The 25,149-nt window shown below is 51.9% G+C and overlaps 1 protein-coding gene across 1 annotated transcript in view; it reads left to right on the forward strand.

Annotated features, from left to right (window-relative positions):
* The window catches only part of LOC121600219 (protein pangolin, isoforms A/H/I/S-like), a 29,318-nt gene continuing 4,169 nt past the window's right edge, over positions 1-25,149 (forward strand). Inside the window, exon 1 of the mRNA XM_041928632.1 lies at positions 1-25,149. This exon is cut by the window's right edge and continues 4,169 nt beyond it. Within this exon, the coding sequence (XP_041784566.1) occupies positions 2,026-4,845 (2,820 nt within the window). The 5' untranslated portion in view covers positions 1-2,025 and the 3' untranslated portion in view covers positions 4,846-25,149.

The following is a 25,149-nucleotide window of genomic DNA, read 5'->3' on the forward strand; positions in this document are numbered from 1 at the left end:
GTCACCTGCTCTCTCTCATTCATTTTCTCACCACCATCGGAGTCAGGTCGCTCGCGATCGGCGCGCGCAAGAACAAAAACAAGACGAAAAACATTCAAAAACGCACGGAAAATTGGGAAAACAATCGTTCGGAAAATTGGGAAAACGTTCGCGACCGAGCAGTGCAAGTGCCTAACGTCTTCTACCACACGCAGGTCAAGAGCGGCAGGTGCGCCAGCCCAGAATCAGCGCAAGTGTACAAGTGCCGTCGGGAATCATAACGATGCTGTGAAGGTGTTGATCCGACTGATCCGATTTATTTTTTCACCCCAACACACGAGAACCAACAACCCCGAGTGTCGCTGTGCAGTGTCCCCTGTGGTGTCGCTACTTGCCGCAGCTCTGCGGCCCGCAATATAGCCACCGTGTGGCTGCACCGTGAAAGAAAAGAAGAAAAAAACAAGGTGTGTCTTATCGTCGTGGTGGTTCGCGGTTGTGCGAGATGTGCTCCGGTTCCGGGTGCTTGTGCGGGAACGTGATGTGAATGGTGCAAAACAACGGCGCACATACAAGTCGCTAACAAGCCGTTAAGAATCAGCTTCCCGCGCCTCCGCTACCCGGCCCAAGTGTGTCTCGCTCCGTGTTGAAGCTAAGTCAATAGCCCAGGCCGTCGCAGTAGTTAGTGTGCGGATGTTGTGTTCGTAGCCGTGGAAGCTATAAAGGGAGATAAAAAGAAGTCTCATTTCCGCGGCCGGAGATTCGCCCCATTTGTCGAGAGTCGGTGTCTCGCGTACGCGATCCGTAGATTCCGTCCAGTGCCAGTGGCGAGTACAAAAAAAAAACAACAACCAAAAGCATCCTGAGCGTGCGTTGCGGTGAAGGCCATTTTCTATCGCAACAAATGTCATAATAATAGTAAAACGCACGCAGACAGGCCTCTATTACTCATCAAACGCCCCGCGAGTGCTCAAGTGTGTGCGTCGTGTCCTCAACCCGTCGGTGTCGGTTCTAACCGCTGTGTGTCGAGAAGCTCTTTGTCGCGCCAGGAGTGTGTGGAAGAATCCAAGTGTGTGTACATCGGCTAATTCCGCGAGGAGATGATGACGGCATCGTCCCGTCGCCCGGTAAGATCAGCTAGCCGTGGGTCGTGAATGCCGCAGTCGCGTCACATGCGGAACGCATTAGCATCAGCGCGGGCCGCAGCGCTTTGCTAATCTGCCGCTGCCGGGGACACACCGGAACATGATCGGACCGTCGAGCGCGTTCGCTCGGTCTCAGCCACGGAGCAGGAGCGGAACATCCGCGGAGGACGACGGCCGGGGCCGCATTCGATGGCGCCGATAGACCTCCGACCGGCAACGGATTGGCAAATACACAGACACCGCAAAATCCGGCGCACTCCGGCGGACTCGGCCGCTGGCGAACAAAGTGACGTGTGAGTGCAGTGCGTGCGCGTGTGTGTGGGTGTGCGTAAAGGGGGAAATTTGCATCTGCGAGGCGCCACCCAGAGGGGCCGGGCCTGCTGCATACCCGAAGGTGTGTAGCGTGTGTGAGAGCGTGTGCCGACTAGGAAAACCCGAACGGGGGAAGCCGTAGGCAAAAAGTGCAATTTGCAGTGTGCAAACGAGAAGAAAAAAAAAGAGTAAAGGTCCCCGTTTTTGTGCGTTTGTGAGCGAAGAAGCCACCTAGAGGGAGCAAGTGCAAAACCGTGCTAAAGAAGGAAGAGTGTCAAGGGCCCCTTTACAACAACAGCAGCGGCAGCAACAGCAGAAGTCGTGCCTTTTGTGGGGAGACGAATGCGACAAAGAGGAGTCTAATGATTAGTGTTTCTGTTGTAGGGCCCAGCTAGTATCCAGCATTCGAATTCCAAGTGCCTTATTCTATGCGAGTGCGTGTAAGAGATCGTTACGATCACATTTTGCTATATAGTATAGTAATTGCATATATTAGTGTGCGCGTGTGCGATCGTACGGTCGAGAGAAAGCGTTTGTAATTTATTAGTGATTCTATAGTGGTGGCAGTCAAGCCGCGAATAATTGTGCAACAATGCCACACAACAGCTCGACCGGCGATGAGCTGGGCAGTACGGACGAGGTGAAGGTGTTCAAGGACGAGGGCGACCGGGACGACGAGAAGCTGTCCGAGAACCTGCTGGAAGAGAAGTCCAGCCTGATCGATCTGACCGAGAGCGAGGAGAAGACGGTCAAGAATGGAACCACCCGCCACGAAAGCTCCAACACCCTCTACGGCGGAAGCGGAGGTCCCGGTGGCGCGGCCGGCCCGGGCACTAAGCTACCGCACGGTGCACCACATCCCGGCTTCAACATGGGCTACATCGTGCCGCCCTACTCCTACCCCAATGGAGCGGCCGGTGGTCTGCCGGTGTCGATGGCGAACAAGATGAGCTTGCCGCCCTTTTTCTGCCACAACGGCGACCATTTGTCTTCGCCACCGCCGGCGCACTGTGGCATCCTGCCGTACCAGCTCGACCCGAAGACGATGAGCCTGACGAGGCCTCCGCTCTACAGCTTTCCCACCAGCCAGTACCCGTACCCGATGATCAGTCCGGACATGCTGCCGGTGGCTTCCTCCTGGCATTCGCCCTCGCTCTACAGCCCAGCCGCCGGGTTCCGCACGCCCTACCCCTCCTCGCTGCAGATCTACACGTCGCTGTCGAGTGATTTCTACCGATACTCGCCCACCCTGCTTCCGCCGAGCATCCACCCTTCCCATCCGGTGCTGAATTCGGGCCATCCGGCCATCATCACTCCCGGTCCGAAGCAGGACATATCCGGCAGTGGCGGATCGTCGCATCGTGGTGGCGACCGGCAGGGAGCGTCGATCAAGCTAGAATCCTCTTCGGCCGGGAACGATCACGACAGCTCGTCAGGCCATCATCATCATCACCATCGGTCGTCCTCCTCCTCCTACCATCATCACCGATCGAGCGGATCGCATGGTGATCAGCACAGTAATAACAACAACAGCAACCATCACACGAACCACAACCATCACAACCACCACCAAAACCACCACAACAACAACAACGGCAGTGGTGGCGGCGGCGGCGGTGGCCACAAGCATCAGTCGCTGGCGGAGCGGGAAGCGGCCCTGGAGAAGAAGCGCAGCCACGTGAAGAAGCCGCTGAACGCGTTCATGCTGTACATGAAGGAGATGCGGGCGAAGGTGGTGGCCGAGTGTACGCTCAAGGAGTCGGCCGCCATTAACCAAATTCTGGGCCGCAAGTGGCACTCGCTGTCGCGGGAGGAGCAGAGCGTGTACTACGACAAGGCGCGCCAGGAGCGGCAGCTGCACATGGAGCTGTATCCGGGCTGGACGGCCCGGGACAACTACGGGTATGGGGCGAAGAAGAAGAAGAGGAAAAAGGACCGCAGTCCGGCGGATCCGGGCGGGAACAGCATGAAGAAGTGCCGGGCACGGTACGGGCTGGACCAGCAGAACCAGTGGTGCAAACCGTGTCGGCGTAAGAAGAAGTGCATCCGGTACAAGGAAGCGGGCGGAGGGGATCGGGGAGGCGATGGCAGTAGCGATCGTGAAGGAGGCCGAGACCGGGGCGATGGATCGGATGACGCGATCGGAAGCTGTGGAAGTATGGAGGACGATAGCAGCAAATCACCCGGCGAGGAGGATGAGGATCGCGAATCGATCAACCAGTCCCTGTCGAGTCCGCGGTGTCTGAGCGTGCTGTCGAGTCTGCAGTCGCCGTCGACGAGCATTGCGTCGCCGTTGAATCTGCTCGCCAGTCCGGCCACGCCGACCAACTTCTACCACCACCACGATCATCTCGGGCTCGCGTCCATGATAGCGTCCGCGCAGCAGCAGCACCAGCAGCAGCAGCTCCAGCAGCAGCTCCAGCAGCACCAGCAGCAGCAGCAACAGCATTACCTCCACCAGCACCATCACCATCATCATCACCATCACCAGCAGGCGGCGGCGGCGGCAGCGGTGGCCGCAGCCGCCCTCCAGAACGTGAGCGACAAGCTGAACAACATCAGCAACGATTCGGGCATCGGCGGGTCGCAGCTGAACAACAGCTACAGCAACAACTTCAGCCCGTACAACAACCACCACACGATGCGCACCAACTCGTCCTCTTCGTCGGCGAGCAACGGCAATGGGGGTGGTGGCGGTGGCGGTGGCGCTAGTGGTAACCTCAACAGCAGCTCCTCCAGCACGACCAACGGCACGGGCGGTGGTGGTGGGCTGGGGAAAAGTCCTACCGCGATGCTACTCCCACCAACACCCTCCACTCCGACCCTTGCCCCACCCACGCCATCCTCCTCATCGTCTTCGTCCTCGTCGTCCTCGTCCTCGTCCTCGTCCTCGTTGTCCTCCTCGTCGTCTTCCACCCCATCGCTCCAGATTCCGCCCCATCTGCAGCAGCTTAATCTGAAGACGTCACCGCCCCTGCTGCCCAACACGCCGCCCTCGTCCGGCGGCTCGTCCGTGTCCTCCACGACGGCGCTCACCATCAAGGAGGAGCTCCCCGACAGCAGCACCGGCAACGGCCCGATGGGCTCGCCCTCGTCCGGCTCGCTGCATCCGACGTCCTCCTCCAGTCCGCCGACAACCACCGGCGTTGGCGGCGGCGGCGGGTTCCTGCTGCATCCTGCCCACCATCATCACCACCTCACCACCCTCCATCAGCTCGGCCATACGCAGCTTCACGCGACCAGCAAAACCAACGGTGATCTCTCCCCCACGACGACGACGACGACGGCGGCTGGCACGGCGGGTGGGGTATCCAACAGCGGCGACGGCGGTCCAGCAGTCGTCATCAACGGCAGCACCAGCCGGAGCAGCAGCAGCAACAGCAGCAGTAGTCAAATCGCTAGTGATAGGTAGTGTACCGATAAACAAACAAACAAACAAACAAACGAAACATCACACACCCCACACACACTATACTACACTGTCCTCAACTCCCAAATCCTACCCACTTCCCTCAAGCCCGAAGGTCCTTTTCCTTCGTTTCCCATGTGCAGTGACGGGCTTCCTGCAGTACGGTTCTTCCATTGTTGTAGTTGTTGTTATGTTTAGCGCGCGGGAAAGTTGTGTAAATGTTTAGCTTAACTGTTTTGTGGCCTTAAACCCCAAGGGATCCCCGGGGGGGGTGGGGACTATTGTGCGCTATCATCCTGCGGCACCACGCTGCCGGGCGAAGGTCGTCGTCGTTCTCCGTCTGTGCGTTTTCTTTTTAAATATCTTGTCCCGTGATAATATTCCTCTAGACGGATTTATGTATGTATGTTTGTATGTATGTAATATGTATTTCATGTATGCTGTGCGTGCGTGCCCCAAACTGTTAATAGTTGTAAAGCTCTCCCTGTGTTAAGTTAGTCAGTCTCTATGTGTACATTGTTAGTTGTCCTCGTGTGCTTTAGAATAAACCCCGTTAGTAAGAGCCGAACCGGAGTCAGGTGTAGCGAAAGGGCAATCATCATTAGCGTTGTCGATGCGTGCAGATTTGAAATGTAGTCCCTTGCTACTTGCAGTAGCCCGCGATGGCTGAGCGTTTTGTCCTCAGTGTTTAGATGGTTAGCAACGCAGCGAAGGTTACAAAAGAAGGGATAATTTAGAGAAAAAAAATATCTAATTGACGATATAAAAGACTGAAAGCCAACAAGCGACCAACCAACAAACGGTTCGATCAGTGATGCAAGATTAACACACTCTCACCAGAGCAAAGAAGCAAAAAGAAGATGAGAAGTACAATCACGAACGGACCAACAACAACAAAACCCCGCGTCGTTGTGTAGTGTGAAACGGAGAATCAAAAAAGCAAAACATGTAAAAAGGCAGAATAAAGTGTACGCATGCTTGTCTGCATGCGTATGTCGCTCTCGTAATGTGCGTCTGATGCGTGGAAACGATCAATCTGTCTTCCGAGAAAACGAGCAAAACTGCGGGCGAAGCTGCGAGAGGTAGAAACGGTGGTGGTGGGTAGCTGGATTGTGCAGCTCGGGGTAAAGGGCACGGGACGAAGGCAGGAGCGACAGTCCGGGGCACCCGAAAAAAGAACGCTGGTAAGAAACCCCTGAGCTTGGTGGTTGATGGCGCAGGTTGCCGGTGTGTGAGTGCAAAGGGAGTGAAAATCAGTGGAATGCTTTGGGATGAGGATCGTAGGCTCGCGTTGCTTTTTTCCCTTTCTCCTGTCGTGGGAGGCATACGCATACTGGGACGTATAACCCGGGCGAGCGGAGCAGGAGGGTGACCGAAAGGACGAGGGCAGGGAACGAATTTCCAAAACAAGTTTTTCCCTCTCATTCATTCCCGGGGTGATTCCGGGTTGTTTTCGTTTCCAACCCCGTTGCGCCCCGTCTGGGGAGTGGGGGCATGGTGCTGCAGCGGCATGGAGCGGAGACGGGAAGGGAACGATGAAATGATTGGATGAGTTGTTTTTTTTCCCTCTCAATTTTTGTTGGGCTTGATTTCGAGAAAGCTCAGAAACAATCTGATCGCAAGAAGCGAAGAGATCGAGCATGGAAACGAGCTCCGGAGCGAGCTGCGAAGGAGGAGAAGAGCGCGCAGCGAAGAAACGGTGGAGGAAAGAACAAAATCAATCAAGTGTGTGATAGTAGAAACACACAACACAACTTGGGACTAGGAAAGGACCTGAAAAAACGTTGTGAAATATAATGAGATGAGCAGGATGAGGACGATAAAGGAGAAATGAGAGAAAAAGAACAACGAAAAAATCCCTGCCCGAGCGTCGCGGCCCAAATCAGCAGGAGACAACCAAGCCCGAGATCACCGGGGGAGAGAGCGAAAAGGATGGAAGACGTTAAATGGGAACGGGGAGTGAGGGCAACGGGCCAGGAGCGTGAGGGCATGGGGGTGTTTGGCAGGTTCGTTGGCTGGTTTGGTTGGGTTTGGGAGAAGCGATGAGCAGAAGGAGAAGCAATAATGGAGGAAAGCCAAAGGAACGGAACATAGAACATGGTTCTGGAGGACCATAACCAGCCCCGAAAGGTCGTAAAGAAACGAGATGATCGCTGGGTAGAATCAGGAGGAGCAAGATCGCAGAGCAGTGTGTGCAAGAACACAGGAAAGGAAGCAATAATACTTTTTTCGTCATTCGTTAAAAAGGCTACACGAAAAAACGCAAAACAACAACCCTAGCGCTGGCCGGGGCAGGCCTGTCCCCGGGGCCAACAGCGTCCACAGCACACAGCGCCAGACACACACTCGCACACAGCGGGTCGATAGGGGTGGAAAGTATTGCTGGGCAGGGGGCATGGGTTGCAGGAGCGGTGGAATAACGAAGAATTTATGAAGTGTCAGTACACACAGCCTCCCTCGTTTGGCTGTGGAACGGAGGCGATTCAGGCGAGGGGAGGGCGATGGAAACGTTGCGGTGTTGTGTTGGGATGGTGGAGCAGCGTCCAAGTGAGTAAGACAGAGAGAAAGAGAGAGGCACACATACTCACACACAAACACATGCACGGCTGGCTCCAAACTCCAGCCGATCTCCAGCCGGGCGCGCAGCCGCGCACGCTGTGGCGAGGAGCCTTGAATGGCTGAAGAAGGACGATCCCCGGTGGAACCAGAGTGTGTTGGAGGGAGGTTGAAGGGGCTGCCACGGAACGACAGCGAATATTTCATGTCTCGCGCGAAACGGGAAGTACGTACGTACGCGATCGTCTGCTGTGTGGACGATTTTCCACTCGCTTGGTTGGGTGTGCAGCCGGGGTTGGGCAAGAGGTCGCCGCGGCGCAAGGAAAGAGTTAACCGGGTTCATTTGTGATTTGTCTTCCACCTTTATTCTCTTTTAAAAGTTTGGAAGAAAGAAAAAAAAAAGAACGCTACTTTTTACCTCTCTTTCGCCTTCCTTTTCTTTTCCATCCGTTTTTTTTCTTTTCTTTTCTTTTTTTTGCACAATTTCAACCGTCCCCAATTCACGGATGCTGCTGCTCTCGTGGGGTACGTGGGACTTGCACGGAGATGGATGGATAATTGCGCCTTTCAAGTAGTTTGGCCACCGCTGCCACCGCTCCTGCCTGGTTCATCGTTGCTGCGGTCGATCGGTCGCCTCGGTCGGTCGCTTCTTCATGACCAGGCAGGGCAATGTCGATCGGCGGACTCCTCTCCTGCCCGGACGCTGCCCTTCCCCACTGCTCCCGTCGATTAATGGACAATCGAGATGGCGTTCTGGCTTCCCTCGAAATTCGTGTCGTATTTTTTCTCCCTTTTCCTGTAGGGAAGAACCGTGAAATCTCGTTAATTATCGGTTATTGTTGGTAGAAGGTGGTTAACGATCGACGAGTGATATTGAAATGTGTGAATTTGACGATTGTACACTGACCTGTTTGGGTTGAAGGGTGTATGTGTGTGAGAGAAAAAGAGAGAGAGAGAGCCGTGTGTCGGTCACGGTACGGTTGTGAGTGGCTAGTGCATGCGCACGATAATCATGAGGGCAGAATAGATCATCGATCATCATTTCCCGATTGAGCGGGCGTCTCTTTCGCACCCCGACGGAATGTGAAAAGTTCCTCTTTTTTTCGAGACCGTACAGAAGTAAAAGCTTTTCCCAGTACGGCAACCATGGCGCGCGATCGCGATCGACCGATGGTTGGGCCAGAATGCTTTAAGCTGTTTGTTAAGGAATAGCTTCATCTTCGGTCCACTGTTGATCTTTCCTCTTCGGCTGATTTTGTTTTATTTCTCCCGAAATGGAATAAACTTCTTAACCATCTACCATCGGCTTGGGTCGGCATAACCTGGCCGAGCCGGCGTGCTGCCATAAAAAGGGTCATTTTGTTGCAATTTGTAAAACCAATTTCACATTTTATGGTTTCTGGTTGTATATTTTGGACGAGATGGCGCATATACGGTTGCCCTGACCGCTTTGTCCGATAAATAAGGTGCGCGGAAAGCCGATCGGCTAAAGATCCCCTCGATCGGTCGCGAACGGATGGCTGGAGTGGAGCCTTCCTGCGCTTGCATGGGGGCAGCGTTGCGGAAGGTGATAGCCGGGCAGGCTGTAAAGTCTTTGATCCGGCAGTAACTTTTATTGGGTGCAGGATCACTCGAGCTTTGCAGAAAAACAAAGAAACATGCAAACCCTTCCACCGCTTCTCAGCCTTCCATCGCCATGGAGTTGTGGACGAATGGTTTTTGGCGATCTTTCTTCCCGCCATAGTGAAACAATCTTTTTCTCCCTCTCCCTGGATATGGCGTCGTCTGCATCGAACGGTACCGCCCTCTCCCTTTTTTACTACTACTATTTCACAAAAGCGGAAATACCAAAAGAGGATCGATTTATGGTGACGAATGAGAAGCCATTAGAGAAATATGAGCCTCTTTCCTCCTCGCCATCACTTCACCCAGCGCTGAGTCGGAGCGAGCGCCGTGTACTTTTGTAAGCCCCATTTAGTGGTCGGTCTGGCGCACATGAACCTTCTCCGGGCGGGCGAATCGGTGCCCCAACCGTACGGTGAAGCGTACGATCGAAGAAGGTGTGATATGGACAAACATAATAAATGGCAAATATGCCAGCATGCACTACCTGTGTGACGGGCTTGAAGGTGCCTGGACCTTTTGTCAATGAACTCTGGGGATGAAGATTCACTGCGAACAGCACTGTGCAGAGCTATGAAGGACAGCAAGTTTTAATTTGATTTTCACTGAGAAATACACATCGTCTGGGCTTGTTGCCCAAAATTGTCCTGATATGGTGTATCTTATGATAGCGTTTCCCTTCTCCTACTATTTTGTTGTTTCTTCTATTCTGATGCAGTTGATTGTCGATTGTTCAATTGAATTATGTGTTACAGTAGCTATAGAGTAGAAGTATTTATGTTCAAAGTAGATGAGTTATATGTGTTTCGTCGTTTCGTGTTATTTCGTGTGCCTACTCGCTTCCACTCCAATCCACTGCAATGAATCACGTCCACGAAGAAATCCTTTGCATTGCGCACTCCGGTTCTGAATACGTTGCTGTCTTGTTGTTTTCTCTTCCATTTAGTTTTCCATATCTTCGCTGCTGGTGAGCCACCGTAGCAGTGCGTTGCCAGCGCATCGGATTTGGTTCAATGCAAGGGACGTGAAAGGGCCGTGATCCTAGCAAATCAGTTGCAGTCGACAGGAACCCAGCGGACAACTCCTCCGCATCACAAACCAACAATGGTTGGCAAATCACAGTCACAAAGTAAGTCTGCGAATGTGAGCAGAACCAACGTAAGAGGAAGAAGGCAGAAAAAGAGAGAGAACAACGGGCTCGGTAGGCGTTACGTATGAGTCACCTTGTGGCGATTGTCTACCGAATGTTCTCAATCACACAGGGCACAATAATCGAGCCTATCTTGATCTTCCAGCAATGATTCCAGCGCTGGTGGCTCTAGTCAAGAAAACTAGCCTGCCAAGATGTCCTAGAACAAAGAACCTTCACTTTAAATCGATAAGTAAAACACGATCATTGGAAATCGTAGACAGTTAGGTGCAGAGCACAGGCTACGTTAAGTGCATTCGTTTGCAGTCGAAATCAATGCCAATCGATCGGATCGAACCTTTCCATGCCCCAATGGGGTACTGTTGAAAAAAAAAGAAGTTAGTCAAACGGAGCGGTATGTCCGTGATAAACGATAATCACATGCTCAAATATCCCCAAAATCCTACCATAATGTGTATAGCAAATCAGAGGCGTTTGGGATTGCATATAAGGTGGGAATATGACAACGAATGAACCCTTCTGCGACAGAAAGAGACGTAGAGAAAGCTAGCAAAGACAGAAGATGGAAAACAGTGGAAATAATTGACATTTGTGTAATGGCTTTTTGAGTGCACATGGTGTGCGCGGCCATGTAGTTATCTAGGTACAGTGAGATCGGATAAGCAATCGAAGTGCAAGGGAAGCGATATAAACTACCATTACCCCCAAATGGGAACGCAGCAGAAGAGGAGGTAGCGCGAAGAAAATCGAAACGAACAGAGAACTCGAAATTGAAAGCGAAACGACGATCGCCACTCAACGGGCCACATTGTACAAAGAACGGAACGGCAGCGGCAACCCAGTCGAGTGGGTGGATGCATCGCGTATCGCGTACGGCCACTGTCACAGGACCCGAACGGTCCGCAACCCAGACGACGGTCCGCAGTGGCGATCGTTTTCCCACAAAGCGAATGGCTAATAGCCAGATCGCCAATGCGAAAGAGACGCCAGAGAAAGAGACACCAACGGCAGCAATAGCAACGAACTCTAGACGACGGACATGCAGTCGGTGAAGTTTGAAATGGTGGCACTGTGGGCGAGATTTGACTCATGGAAGCGAGTTTTTCTTCCAGCATAGCCCAGCGACCACGCCACACATAAAAGGACAACCTTTAGAACGACATTTTTTGCATCGAAAATGGATGCGAAAGGTGGAAGTGATTGCGATTTTCTTTTTGTGCGCGACGAGCGTACTCTCCCTGCCTTATTCCAGTGAGATGCGCGATCACCCTCAATGTGACCATTACAGCAGGATAAAAACTCGATCACTCGAGCCACCTTCTATGACAACGATGGTCAAACAGTTTTTGAGAGGTTTTCACCAAAATCTGCTCGATGCAGTACTCTGCATGTTTTTGACAGTATGGGAACACACGATCCCACCGATAACAGACAACCCACGGTTCTTTGGAACGTGGTCATGAGCTCTGGACGAGTAAATGGAGTCGACACTCCTTCGGTGTGCGTATGACTAGGTAAACTTCTTACGCATCGAATTGTGTGCGAATGTGTAGTTTCTATTGCTGTCGTTGGTGTTGCAGTGTCTGCATTCTCAAGTGTCTCAAATTAGGGAAAACGAATGATTGAAGTACGCCTTACACTTATACCGGAAAAAATCTTGGCAATAAACATGTTACCATTCCTCATTGCAGCCAACAATTAGTAAAAGTCTTCTCCTTTCTCCAGTGTTTGTGTGTGTGTCTGGTGTTCGGCACATGGGCACATCAGACCACTTTTCAGTCCTGACCACTTATGTTCCATCCCTTAAGTGGATTTTACTAAGGACGAGGGAGCCACGACAAGGGCTTGGGATTTTGGGAAGAATTTACCACATAACGTAGGAGCGATGCTCAACAGAGAAAAAAAACATGAACGGGTCAAATCCCGAAAGATGCAAGTGATTACGTACCACGATTTTTTCCGTTACTCTACCCCGAATTATGCGTGTGTTAGCTTTCGTGGAGCGTTGCCGCTACTCCGCAGGCCACAGCCCATATCATTGTTCCAGCCCGTGGACCGCAAAGACACAAGATTGCAGCGTGTGTATGGAATCGTTTTTCGGGACGGTCGGATTGTCGCCGTCTGGCGCGTGTGGGTCGTGGCATGGAAGCCATTAAGGATTCTTCGAATTTTATGGCTTCACTGCACACGGAGCGAGCGAGACGGCCATACCCAGGCAGTGCAGTGCACACCGCTTCGCGAGCCGGGAAGCAAACTTACTGCTGCACAGTTACGATCACGGACGGTGATTGACAGTATATACGCGCTTCATAGATCCACTTGTTTGCCTACGTTCTAAGCGCCTTCTGCGCCACCCTTGGCATCCAACAACGATAACCAGGAGCAGTGCAAGACGATGTCACCCTTTCCACCATTTTTATGGTTTCTTGGGGTGGAATACAGCCCGGAGAAAATATGGGACACTGCGGACGAATTCCGGACATCCAGCGTCTTTGTTCCGAGAACTCGCGTCCACCGCAGATTAGCCCGTGCCCTGCCCTGTGCTCTCCGTGGTCGCTCATGCGGGCGGACCATGCAGCTTTACGATTTTATGCGATCCTGGAAAATGGTAAGCTGCCTGCTCCTCGACAGCAGCAGCCTTGAGCATCTATCTCTCTCTCTCTCACTCTATAGGTTGGCTACATCCGCCCGGTTGCGTGCCGACGACCCGTTCCATGAAATAAGACTGTTTTCGCGTCGGAGTGACATTTGTTTGTCCTACCAAAATGATTCCTGTGGTGCGGTGGCAGGGGTGAGTAAGTACAATCCTTTGCGAAACCTCCGCTGATCGTTGCCTCCTTGCTTGACCTTCTTTTCACCCTTCCGTGAGGCGTTTTACGGCGATGTTTCTGCACCGCTTCAACGTGCGATCCCGTCCGTTCGCGTTTGCGTTCGCGTTATTTGCGCATGGCCTCCGATCGCGCCAAGCCGGTTTTTTGAAATTCTCGTTATTGTTGATCGCGCGTTCGCGCGCTTGCGGACCCGCGCCGCCCTTCCGCCTAACCGCCGCACGACAGCAGGGTTTGTTGCTGGTGGTGATCAGTTGTGGCTGATTATCTTGCGGTCCGCGGAGCGCTGTTCACCTCGCCGCGCTGGGGAACGTTGTGCTATGACACACGCACACCGACGCACGAGCAGGGGGCTACAAGAACGTGACACTACCAATACTACCACCGTTCGGCTGGACTGGAGCCATGATGGAGCCCCGATTCTCTTGGGCAGATTCTGGGTCTGGCGTGGACTAGCTGCTACTGCGGCTACTGAGCGCGCTTCGCGGACCGCGGAATCTTCGCTGCCATGTCTTTGCTGCTGTTCTTCTCGCCATCGTTGGCTCACGTCACCATTGTGATTGTCTCTCGCTCTCTCGCTCTCTCTGTCTCTCTCGTTCTGTCCATTCTTCTGTCGGTGGGGCGTAGCAGGCGTAGCGTCTCGCGAGCGTGCTGTAATAATACTACACCAGCCAGAGACGCGGGAATGTGGCTCTCCAGTTCTGGTTGCGTTATTCTATGCGGTTGGTGCGAACGGGGTGAAGATGGCAGACGGGAAGAAAGAAAAACACCCGAATGAGAATACAGTAAAAAGACGCACACACGAATACTGATTCACTTCGAAGCAGCAGCAGAAAGGCAAAAAAACTCGCCCCGATCGAACCGGGGTGGAGTGTTTCGGAAACGAGAACCTTTTTAAATAACATAATTTATGGCATGTTGAATAAACAAATAAATATTGGGTTTTCTGAATACTGGGCAAATGTGTGTGGTGGAATCACCTCCAGTGGCCGTGGTCGCCGTCGTCGTCGTCGTCGTCGTCTTCATCTTCTTCTATTTAGTTGTGCCGGCCTGTTCGTGCGCGATAGCTGTGTGGTTGATCAAGCACACCGTGGCGGTGAGAATGGGGGGGGGCTCAGGTATTGTCCGAGCCCGAGAGCCGTGCCTTTCCGATCGAGCAGCCAATCTCGAGAAGGATGCGCTACTTCGAAAGGTGTGATCTTTATCTTTCCTTCCCACCAATCGCGGGCTTCATCGAGACAACATTCGGTGTTTACCATTATCGCGCTCGCCGGATCGACCCCTAATGCTGCTAATCTTTTTACTGTCAAAGTGTGGCATATGTCAACATTTGGTTGGCTCGAGTGGTCTGGTCGCCACGAGGAAACCTCGCCACACACTGCCAGTCCGCTTCAAGCGGGGGGCTTTAGGGCGCTTCAAATCACAACGTCTTCCTTATCCGCCGATATTTGATAAGAAAGGTGTAAAGAGGGTGTTAAAATGTATTCGATAAATACAACGCTGACACTGAAGATGGGTCAGCCCGGCAGCTCATGGACAGCACGCTACGTGTGCTATGATTACATTTGTAAGTTAAAGTTGATTGCATTGCCGTTTGTCGTTGGGTCTTTCTTTTCCACCACCCAAGCTGATTATTAACGCGTGATTATTAGGACTAGCAGAGACGCGAAAAAAGACGCTCAATCAAAATGTCTCTCCATCGACGGATCGCCTCCCAGCGGAATAGTCTCATTAAAGTGAACCGATTAAAACATTGCGCGCTAGAGCTGAAGCTCAACTTTCCACCACACTCATACGGATTGCGGTGTGAAGAAACCCCATCTTTGGCGAGAGCTGCCACGACAGCAATATCATAAAAAAAAACAGACACACTCGGTAAATTGCAAAATCACTCACTCCCGTGGGATGACAGTCAACAATTATGACTCTATAAGGATGAACAAAAAAGACGCACACTCCTTAGTCCGTTCGGACGAGATGGCAGAACGGTGGCGAGAACGGTCGAGAGGTTTCTCGGCTCGGGTTGAGCGAAGCTCTAGTATAGCCACCCCGGTGCACTTTCTTCCGCGTTTTACATGACCGCTTGTTAGTCGTCAGGGGGACGTAACGAGGTGACAGCGCACGTCGAATGAGTAGCAAAATTCCTGTCCAAAGCGCGGGATCATTGGGAAGGTGGTGTGGTCTCTAGGCGGGTGCGCGAGCTGCAAAAGGTGCGGAAACCCCATTGCATAGAACCGTAGTGAAGGTGGGACGAAGGTGAAGATGGGGCAGTGGCGCGGGAAAGTCACTGTGGTTACACTCACGAAAAAGCCACAAGACGACGCAAGTAGTAGCAGCAGCAAAACGAACAAATTAAATTGACGCTATCTCCTGGCCACACGGAATGTGCGCGCCCCGCGTGCGTGTGGGAGAGTCGCGCCGGGCCTGTGTTGCGGAACGCGGTGCTACGAGGTCACACGGGGAGGTGTACCGTGGTGTTTGTGGTGGCAGCGGCGGTGGGTCGGTTGCGCTCCGGTCGCGATGTCGTTGTCTAATCATCACCCGGCTTCGACGCCTTTTGCCGTGGCCCGGTGCAGAGTGAGAGAGGGCTACAAAAAATGCGCTCCAAGCTGAACGGACCAAGCGAGTGAGCGGGAGAGAGCGAGCGAAAAAGGCAATTGGAGTGCTCTGGGTTAAATAAGGGCTCTCGGGGCGACAAAAAACGGTGGGCCGGCTAGAAGGGGGTTGGGAGACGCACAGAAACAACACACACCGACGAGTTGTGCTCTTATCAGTGAACTCACGGGGCTACACGAACGCTAACCAAACGTTTCACCGATAGAGTGTCCTCTTCCATCACGGGAGTGTGTGTGTGTGTGTGTGTTTTTGTTTGTGTGAACCATGCCCAGCTAGTCCAGATCGAACGGGGGTAGCAAAATGGCGCGTATAAACAAGCGAGTGTTTGACTAGGCTCAGCTCCCCTGTATGGCCAACCGTGCGCAGCAATTAAAGAACGATCTTACGGAAACGGATAAAAGAAGTCTTAAGCCTCATTCAGAAGTAACTCTTTCTCTGAACTGCTCCAACTACGGCAACTCTTCATCAGGAGCTGTCAAACGCCTTTCCGTTTCCGTGGACAAGGGCACCCGTCCCAATCTACATCCGACCGGCTCGGACTCGTGTGATGTGACGTTTCGGCGTTATCATTGCACCGACATTTGACAGTCGGTTCCCATCCGATATGGCACCTTCCGCTTGGGGCGGGCGTGAAGCATCACACTGATATTTCTTAATTTTCCAATTGGGCTGAACTGAATTGGAATTTTTTGGCCTCTCTCGCACCCTCCCCTGTGGCTTCAGTTCTGTTTTTTTTTCTCCTCTCTCGCCTGTAGCGTGAATGACAGAGCATGATGGCTTCCGCTACACCACCCATCTTTCGTTATCATGCGTTTAGTTTAACAGACAGATAGAGAGAAACCAGAGCGAAAAAAAGCATGTTCTTCTCCCATACTCCCTTCGCATCCCCTCCGCCCGTTTCCTATCCTGTCGCGTATCTCGCCACCCATTAGCTGCCGGCGTTCAACCCCACAACGGCTTGCGTGTGTTGCGACAGTGATGATTGGAGCGCATCAGATAATTTTGTTGCTCATCACTCGGTCCCCCCCCCTTCCCACTGGCTGTCCAGGTCCAGCTCCAGGTCCGTTTCGTCTCCCTCATCCCCTTTCTCTTCCGCTATCCAATGAAAGAGCCCTTTTCCGATTCCTTGTTTGTACTTGGCTTTAAAACCGTCCTCCCGCTCCCCGGGTGAACGCATACACATACAAACCGATTGATAAACACGATGGCAATTGCTGCTTCTGCTGCTGCAGCGCGCGCTACCCTATCATTATTGGGCACCACAAACACACGTTTTGTGTGCTTCAACCCATCGTACAGCCCTCGGTTCCGCTGTACAACCCCTCTCCCCGATCCCTGTCAAATAGATCCCAAACTAGAACCAGCGAAGGGGAGCAGCAGCAGACCACTTAAGCATGACTTTTCATCACGGCCACCAACCGGCCCGAGGGGCCTGGGACCGATCTGTTTACACGAGGATTTGCGTATCCCATCGCACTGCTCCAGGCGCTCCACCCTTACTCCCTCTCCAGGGAAAACGGGAGTGAAAATGAAAGGAAATAAATTAATATAGGGAAATTTCTCATTCCGCCACAGTCGCCGCGCCTGATCGATCGTTTGCTGCCCTCCTAATGCTCGTTCGACATTCCGAGGCATGGCGATCCCCGCGCACCACCTCACCGAACTCGCCGCACCCGATAATGTTTGGGTCAGAACGAATTTGTGCTACGAACTATTTGTAACCAATCAGCGAACGTGTTGAAAAGTAACTTCAATCTATATTCGCCCCCACACGCCACACGCCTGACTCTCTTTCTCTCTCGGGGGAGAGAGAGAGAGACCGCGCGACCGGCCCTGGAACCGGCCGCATTTCCGCAAGACGATTTGTTTACACATTGCAATGTGAATGCGAATGGCTTTGGGACTTAATTGAATTGCGCAAGATGGAAAATGGATAGAGCGCGACTGGTGCGGCGATCGTTTCGGACGCGATAGGTTCCATTTGTGTCGATGTGCCGGCAAAGAGCGAATAAGCGGCCCAACTTTGGTACGATCATGTTGACTTTTCTGCAATAGAATGACGACGGCGTCCGGTGTTCAGATGACACACGCCCACCTAATCAATTACCACACGGCTCTTATCGGCCCAGGCCCGTCAATTTGCTGTAAGCATTATCGTGCAGCTCCGTTGAGCCGTCTTGAGATAGTTCCTATTTTGTTTCTTTTTTTTTTGTGTGTTTTTGCTCATCCGTCTATAGATTGTCAGCGACCACCACTGGCCATAAAGGTCGGAATCAACGAGAAATTCGAAGAGCCGATAAACGTGTCGATTATCTGTCGTACGTGTTTCGTCGCCAACCGCTAATCTAATGCGCGCGAGCGTGTGTAATCTTTTTATGTGGCGGTAACGCTGTGGTGGGGTAGTTTATGTCTCTGCCAACGATGGGTCGGCATAAATCGTACGCACGTACACGCCCGCTCGGTTTACTGCCAATCGGATTCGAGCCAATTGGTTGTGGCGTCATCATTGTGGGGGGGGGGGGCGATGCGACGGAACAATTAACCGAACTGCGGAATTGTAAGTTCCGGCGACTTATTACCAGGGCAAGACGCCAGGTTGACTTTACCAAATATTGATCAGTGCAGCAATTCACCGACGGAACGGTCGGTGCATCGCATTTTGTTTTGCGCTCGTACTTGGGCTGGGTTGAAGTCAAACAGCTTGTGCTTGGCTTTCTTATCGGCGCCTGCGAGTGATTTATTATGCATACATAGCCGTCATTAGAGCGAGGTCAAAGCAATTCTAATTGGCCGCACAAACACAATCGCAAGGTGCAATGATGCTGCATGTTGCGCGCGCGTGTTGCCTGCGCAGGAGTGTGAAATGAGTTTGGAGGGCATTACTTCATGCTTAGCTGCTCATAAAATCCGTTTCGATTTAAAACAACATACGTCTGACATAAGCGAGGAAAGGCGCTGCGCTGCTACGGTTAAGAAAATCATTACAAACAGATCGACGTTTCCTTCCGTGTGGATCGTTGGTGGTCCTTGAAAAGCTCGTTCCACTGATGACAAGCGTAGACAATCCAACAGACAGCCGGCGGCAGTAGTGTTTTTCTTCTTCTTCTTCTTCTTCTTCTTCTTCTTTTTCTTCTGCTTGCCTCACACTCTGGCGCCGGATCGACACTAGCACGGCCTCGACGAATGGGCGCTGCATCGTTTGCAAATCTCCCTCGGCTCGTGTGCCTCCACGGTCAAAGAGCCTTACGCCCTCGCATCGACTGGAACTGGAACTGTGTATGTTTGTTGCCATTTCTCGATCTGTTTCACATTCCCTCGTTTCCCTCCGCCATCTGTGTGCCATGTTTGTGCGCTTGCATGAGACGCGCGAGAGCACATGGGCGCAAAAGCGTTTGCGCCAACACGTTGCATGGCGCGCATACGACCGTGCGTAAGCGGGGCGCAGACTTATCGCTTTTCCAAGCTCTTGCGCACCCTTCCGCTGCTTTTCGTCCGCTTCCTCGTGATCGATTTTCGTTATGGTGAGACTAGAAGAGAAAGGGGCCCAGGGGGGGGGGGTATGCCTGGGTAAGTGATGAGCTGTCGATCAAGCCGTCGCGGATGAAGCGAAACCTATTCCTCATCGACGGGTTGATCGATCGTGGTCCACCGCAGCGCACGGTATCGGCTTTCCAGCGTCTTACCGCCCCAAACCACACACGCAACGTGGGCCGCACGGTGCGATGTAGCCGGGAAAAGAGCATTAACGATGACTAACGACGATCCCCGCCGGCCCACCCACTAGCAGCAGGGACTCAATATCAGTTGGAAGTCCTAATGCTATCCACCCGCTTTAGCAAGCGAGAGAGAGAGAGCCTCCCAGGGGGTTCTAAATGTTAAACATTTCGTTCGATTTCGCATCGATCGCAAACCGGAAACTCTTCCAAATGTGGACTTCCTAGAATTTTGGGCTGCCCGAGCTGCTCGCCTAATGAGGCTACATTCCAGCAGTGCGTCAGCTGACGCTTTCGGTGCTCGGTTATGAGTTCCATGTTTCTTGGAACATGTAAAGCACAGCTCGGCATCCAAAGGAGGTGATTTTATCGGTGCTTAATTCAACCCGGTTTGCTCTCCCCGTAATGATGCTGCCCCATGGTACGGGCCCGGCCCTCTAGGAATGCGCACAACGCCGCCGTAGTGCAATGGGAGGGAACGAATAAGCGAAAGAGAGCGAGATGGCAAGAAATATGGAGGGAAACACATTGTACGACACAGGGCTCTGTTAGTAAGTACTAATTATAGCATAATTAATTGCTCAACTATAAAACCGATACCGGGGAGTTTTGTTTTGCCTGATGGGTAGTGATGTTTTTTTTACTTTTTATTTGTTGTTATGTTGCCATTGCGCCGTCCTGATGCATCACTACACGGTGCTTCCAGGTTCCGGCCTTGGAATGATGCTGAACCGGGTGATTGCGTGGCTGCAAGCATCGACATGCATGCACCGTTAAGAGGCACGGCGTGGTGTGTGAAGTCACAGAGAGAGAAAGAGAGAGAGAGAGAGAGAGAGAGAGATGCGTTTAGAGTTGTTGGGAAAAAGAGCTGCTAGCACACAGCAATGCGCCATCCCGTCCCCCCTTCGCAAGCATCAACAGTAGTAAACAGCGTTCGGGGGAAGTGGCGCTGCACCGTCGGAAGGAAACGGAACCACCCGAAGGGAAAGGAATAATAATAACATTCATTTATTATCATAATTACTATGTGCGCAATTATTACATTTTTTGAATTTTCGATACCCTTTCCACGCAGTCCCACACAAACACACACACACACCGAGAAACGCACATATACTAGCGCAAGAAGTGCACGAAAGCGCAATGGAAGAGATGGGCCGTTCGTTGGCGATTCGTAAGTTTCGCGCGCCCGTAAGCACACCGGTGGGTAACTCCGGTAGCTAATTACTTCTTTTAAGGCTCAGCTAGGCCCCCCACAAATGGGCCCCGCAAAGTAGCTGGTTTGCCATCCTTCGCTGGCGTCTAAGTGCCCTCCCATGGTTTGCCCACCACCGTGACTCGCGCGCGCTCGTGCCTTCCTTTCCTTCCGACGAAGCCTCGAAACCTTTGGGATCCGTCTGGTGGAAAATATATTAATTAAATGCTCACACACAACACAACGAGCATAGGAGTGAAACCTGCGCCACCGCCAACCGGCGGTGTCGAGCGCCTGGGAGCGGAATGCCAACACTCCGGGGCAAACCGTTCCTGTCTCCCATTTCCCTCGTTTAGCGCTGTGGTGTTGGTGGTGTTTTTTCCTGCCACCCCTTTTGGTTGCTTCTGCTGCTACTACACATCTGTCGAACAGGTGAGCACAGGTGGCAGCAAAGCTTTCGTTCACTTCTCCCTTCGCTGAAGCGATAAGCGAACGTGCAGGAGTTGCGAAATGAGCACCCTTGACCTCCCCCATTCGGTACGCGTGTGTGTATGTGTGTGCGGTTCCGGGGGAGAGGGGAAGGGCGCCTTCATGCACACGACGGTTAATACCGGAGACCCACGCACCGAAAAACTTAACTCACCGTGAAGCTGATGAAAACTTTGAACACAACTATTACCTTTTTTTTGCCAAGTTGGTGTAGCGGGAAACAGTTTAACGTACAACACACAGCCAGCCAACTCACAGGTGAGGAAAGCAGCAGTCTTTCGCTAATGAAAAAAGAAACATTACAATTAATTACGCTTCGGACGGCTAAGAATTGGGCCGAATTGTGCCTCGGCTCAGTAATTGAAACCTCGCTTTTGCTGCCTTTGGAAACTCGAACAGGCAGCAGCGCGAGGTTTGATGAACAAATCGAAAGATCGCCATCGCCATTATCCTTATGATCGCGAACATGGTTCCGTTGGATGCCCGAATCAACTGCCCTCCCCTCCCATCTCTTTGGAGCTGCAAAACCCATCGCTGCCCCTCTCTCTCCCTCGTTCGTTCGTTCGTTCGTTCGTGCTCTACCTCAAAACCTCCGAGTGAAGGAAAAAGTATTTGCAACAAAATATTGACACTATGGTGCACCCACCCACCCACGCCAACAACTCGTTCGCACTCGTTCAACCTGCTGCCTTCGTGAGAGGCGTGTGCGGAATATGTGGCCAATTAAAACTGCTCATTCCGACAGTAGCAGTAACAACGGCGGCCGCCGCTCCAATTGACCGTTACGCTCACGTAATAAGCTGCCGCCGCTACCGATGCCGATTTGCCGATTTTTCCGACCGGGTGCGGCCACTCCAGGCCTAGTTTTTGAACACCCAGTTTCGTGGCGTTGATGTTTTTCACTCCCTTGCTTTTCGTAACGGACGCGGACACACCGATCGGACGGAGAAATTTGCGCCAAATGAGGCGCGAAAACAATGTCTTCGCCCCTTTCTCGCCTGCCGCGCGAACGCATTCCTTTTTCGGGGAGTGTTGGTGGAAAGAACCTGCCAGCGCCGAGAGTTAATATTGAAAACACCTCTTCCTTCTGTTTCCCTCCTTTGGTTCGTCAGAGAATATAAGGCGAAAATGTTTGCGCAGGTTCAAGCGGGCAAGAAATATTGCCCCCACCGTTGGTAAATGATCTATTTCATAAAGTGCCGGCAAACAGAGGGCAAGAATCGGCAACGAATTCATTTCTTACGGCATTCCATTTGTGCCCGGCTAAACCTCCCAATATGAGTGTAATAAAATCAACAGTAGTGCCACAGGAGGACGCTTTAAGCATACTCATTCATGCGGTGGTACGCGCTCGGCCCATTCAAGAGCGATCCTCTCTGCGAATATGCGCACCCAAGATGGCCATGCATATTAATGATCTTTTTTTATTGACAATAATCTATCGGGAATAAATAACACGACAGAGAATTGCCATTCCGATCGCTCACGGAAACCGAACCGCCCCATCCCGACGCCCGAGCGAGCTGTTCAAACCAAGGGAAGCTGCCGTATGTCGCAGGACAGGTGTGATGGAAGAGATAATGGAACCGAATACTTTTCAAGACAGTCTAAGTAAACAGTGAGTCGAGTTCATCGCCTTACCCAGTCGCCCGTTTGTATACACACACATACACACACGTACACAGTGTGGAGCTTTGTTTTTTCAGCATTTAATGAATAGTTGCGTAGCACCATACCATACGGAAATGTTTGATAGAGGCACCGGTTCGGGTATGTGTGCTTTTCGTCAGGTTTGTTTTCCCTTTTTTCATGTGTAAAGTGTACTATTCGTTAGCATACACGCATATGCTGTGAATGTGTGTCAGGCCCGAAGGCTTTTTTGACGAATCAAGTGAAGCTGAGAGGCAAATGCTGGCCGGGAGAAGAAAAAGTGAAAACATACAGTTTGTTGTACCGTAACCCCGTAATCCCGAAATGCGTATACCACACCACAGAAACGCACTCGCGTACACACAGCCATTTGCTTTGGCTTCTTTCGACGCACCACCATAAACACTGGCATCAGCTGCAAGTGCAACGGGGTTAAAAAACAAAACAAAAGCTGAGAGAAAGAAGAAAAAACGGTTAGGCAAACATAATTTGTTCAAAAATCAATATTTTACGTTTAAATTTCTCGCGCAAGTGCTCGGTCTGGAGCGCCCTACGAAGCGGGTGAAACGCACACCACAATGCACTCGGTTGGTGCACTCGTAACAGATATTGTTTTAGAAGCGAAGAAATTGAACGATTACGGAACGCAACATTTCACGCTATTGCTGCGTAGCCAAATGCCCGATAAGAACTGCCGCCGATACTGGCCCTTGTTTGACAAACAAAACGACGGGACAAAACGACCCCCTCCGGCTACCTTTAGCTTCAGTTAAGCGAGGATCGATTTCTTACCGGGACTACAGAAACTTCATAACAAACACCATGTTCGGATCGGGCGCTATTCAACCTCTTTAGCCTCTAATGCATGCATGATGCATCGATCAACCGAAAAAAAAAATCCAGAACACATTTACTCCGGCAGTGTTACGAATCAAGCGAAAGGTTTAGTCAACGAGCCCTTTCCCGCCTGGGCACGGAAAACTGTCACATAGTGCCCGTGCCTTTATCAAATCAAATCGAAACTGTGGGGAGGGCGCAAAAAAAACTACTGAATTCAATCAATAACCGTCATTCAGGCAAACCCGCTTGTCCCGCTTAGCACAGCAAGATCCGTGGCGCGAACGGCCGCGCGAGGAAAGGGTCGGAAAATGCGCACGGGTAAAACATGGTGCAGCAAAACAGCACAAACCCGTCCTCGATGCTCGATGCCCGGGAGCGATAGGCGACGATGTGTTTAGGTGGTCGGCCCGGGCAGCGATAATGGCGATAACCGTCGCGATGTGGCCCCGTGTTCGGTCACAGGCGACAAAATCAGCAGCAGCGATGGTTTTGCTGGTGGTGGTAGGCTCAAGGTGATTGGATTCGAGGTGCGTCCGGCAACGGGTTGAAAAAATGGGGTGCAGGGGTTTTGACGCGATCGTAATTATTTCTAATCAATCAAAAAGTAAACACAGCACATACAACAACCACTTGTATGTATGTGTATGTGTATGTGTGTGTGTGTGTCACCCCGTGAGGGTGAGCAGGGCTTTGCTGTGAGCTGTGAACGATAGTAATGAACGAGGTGAGATCGATTCGCGCAAAAGGTAAGAGTGAGAAAATCCGCCTACCTTTGGGCGGTAGAATTTCATGCCCCAGTCCATTTTCTACCCAACATGGCCGGGTTCGAAAACTGCGTCAAAACACAAAAGAAGAGAGTGTACATTATCTTTAAACTGGCTGGATTGGTAGCACACGCGTTGAATAATGAGTGGAATTGACGATGGCGATCGGGACGCCATACCGCATGCCCATTCACCGCAAATGAGTGGGCAACGAAGGCGACGAACGCATTTGAACGACACCATCAGATGAACAACAAAATACATCCACACACACACATCCGTGCACAAAATTGAAGAAAACTACATAAAATAAAGACGTCGAGAAGGGGACGCTCTCTTCTACACTTGTTTGCTGTCGATCACAAGTCAATCGATCGCGACTGGACAGCGGGCCATCCGAAGAAGGGTGCGCGGTGCGGTACGGCAGTCGGTTACGGAATTCGGGTTTGTGTACCGAAAACAAAAAAACCGTACAACCCCCTTGAACCACCCAGTGCTACGGTCAAACAACTCCGCGAGCGCTGCAGAACAACGCGCGCCCAAATCCATTCCCATTGCGTTGCTTCCGTCTCGTTGCGCATATGTTGTTTTTGTACGTCTTCTGATGATGTTTGCTATTTCACAGTGTTTCAGTTGATTTTATCAGTCCGCTCGACAGTATTTAGTGTGTGTGTTTTTATCGTTTTTTTGTTATTCGAATTCAATTGTTGGCCTTTCAAATCAGGGTACCACCGTTAATGCCATCGAAAAGCCAAAGCAGCGAATTATCGCACCGAGCGTACCGGTCGTCCGAGGGCAGAGGCGTGGACGAGCGTTTAATGTGCGAACTGAAACGGTCAACATTACATAAAGCTCTAACTTGGCGGGCGCAGAAGAGTGCAGT

Source organism: Anopheles merus, chromosome 3L, assembly GCF_017562075.2.
Source record: "Anopheles merus strain MAF chromosome 3L, AmerM5.1, whole genome shotgun sequence".
NCBI lineage: Eukaryota > Metazoa > Arthropoda > Insecta > Diptera > Culicidae > Anopheles > Anopheles merus.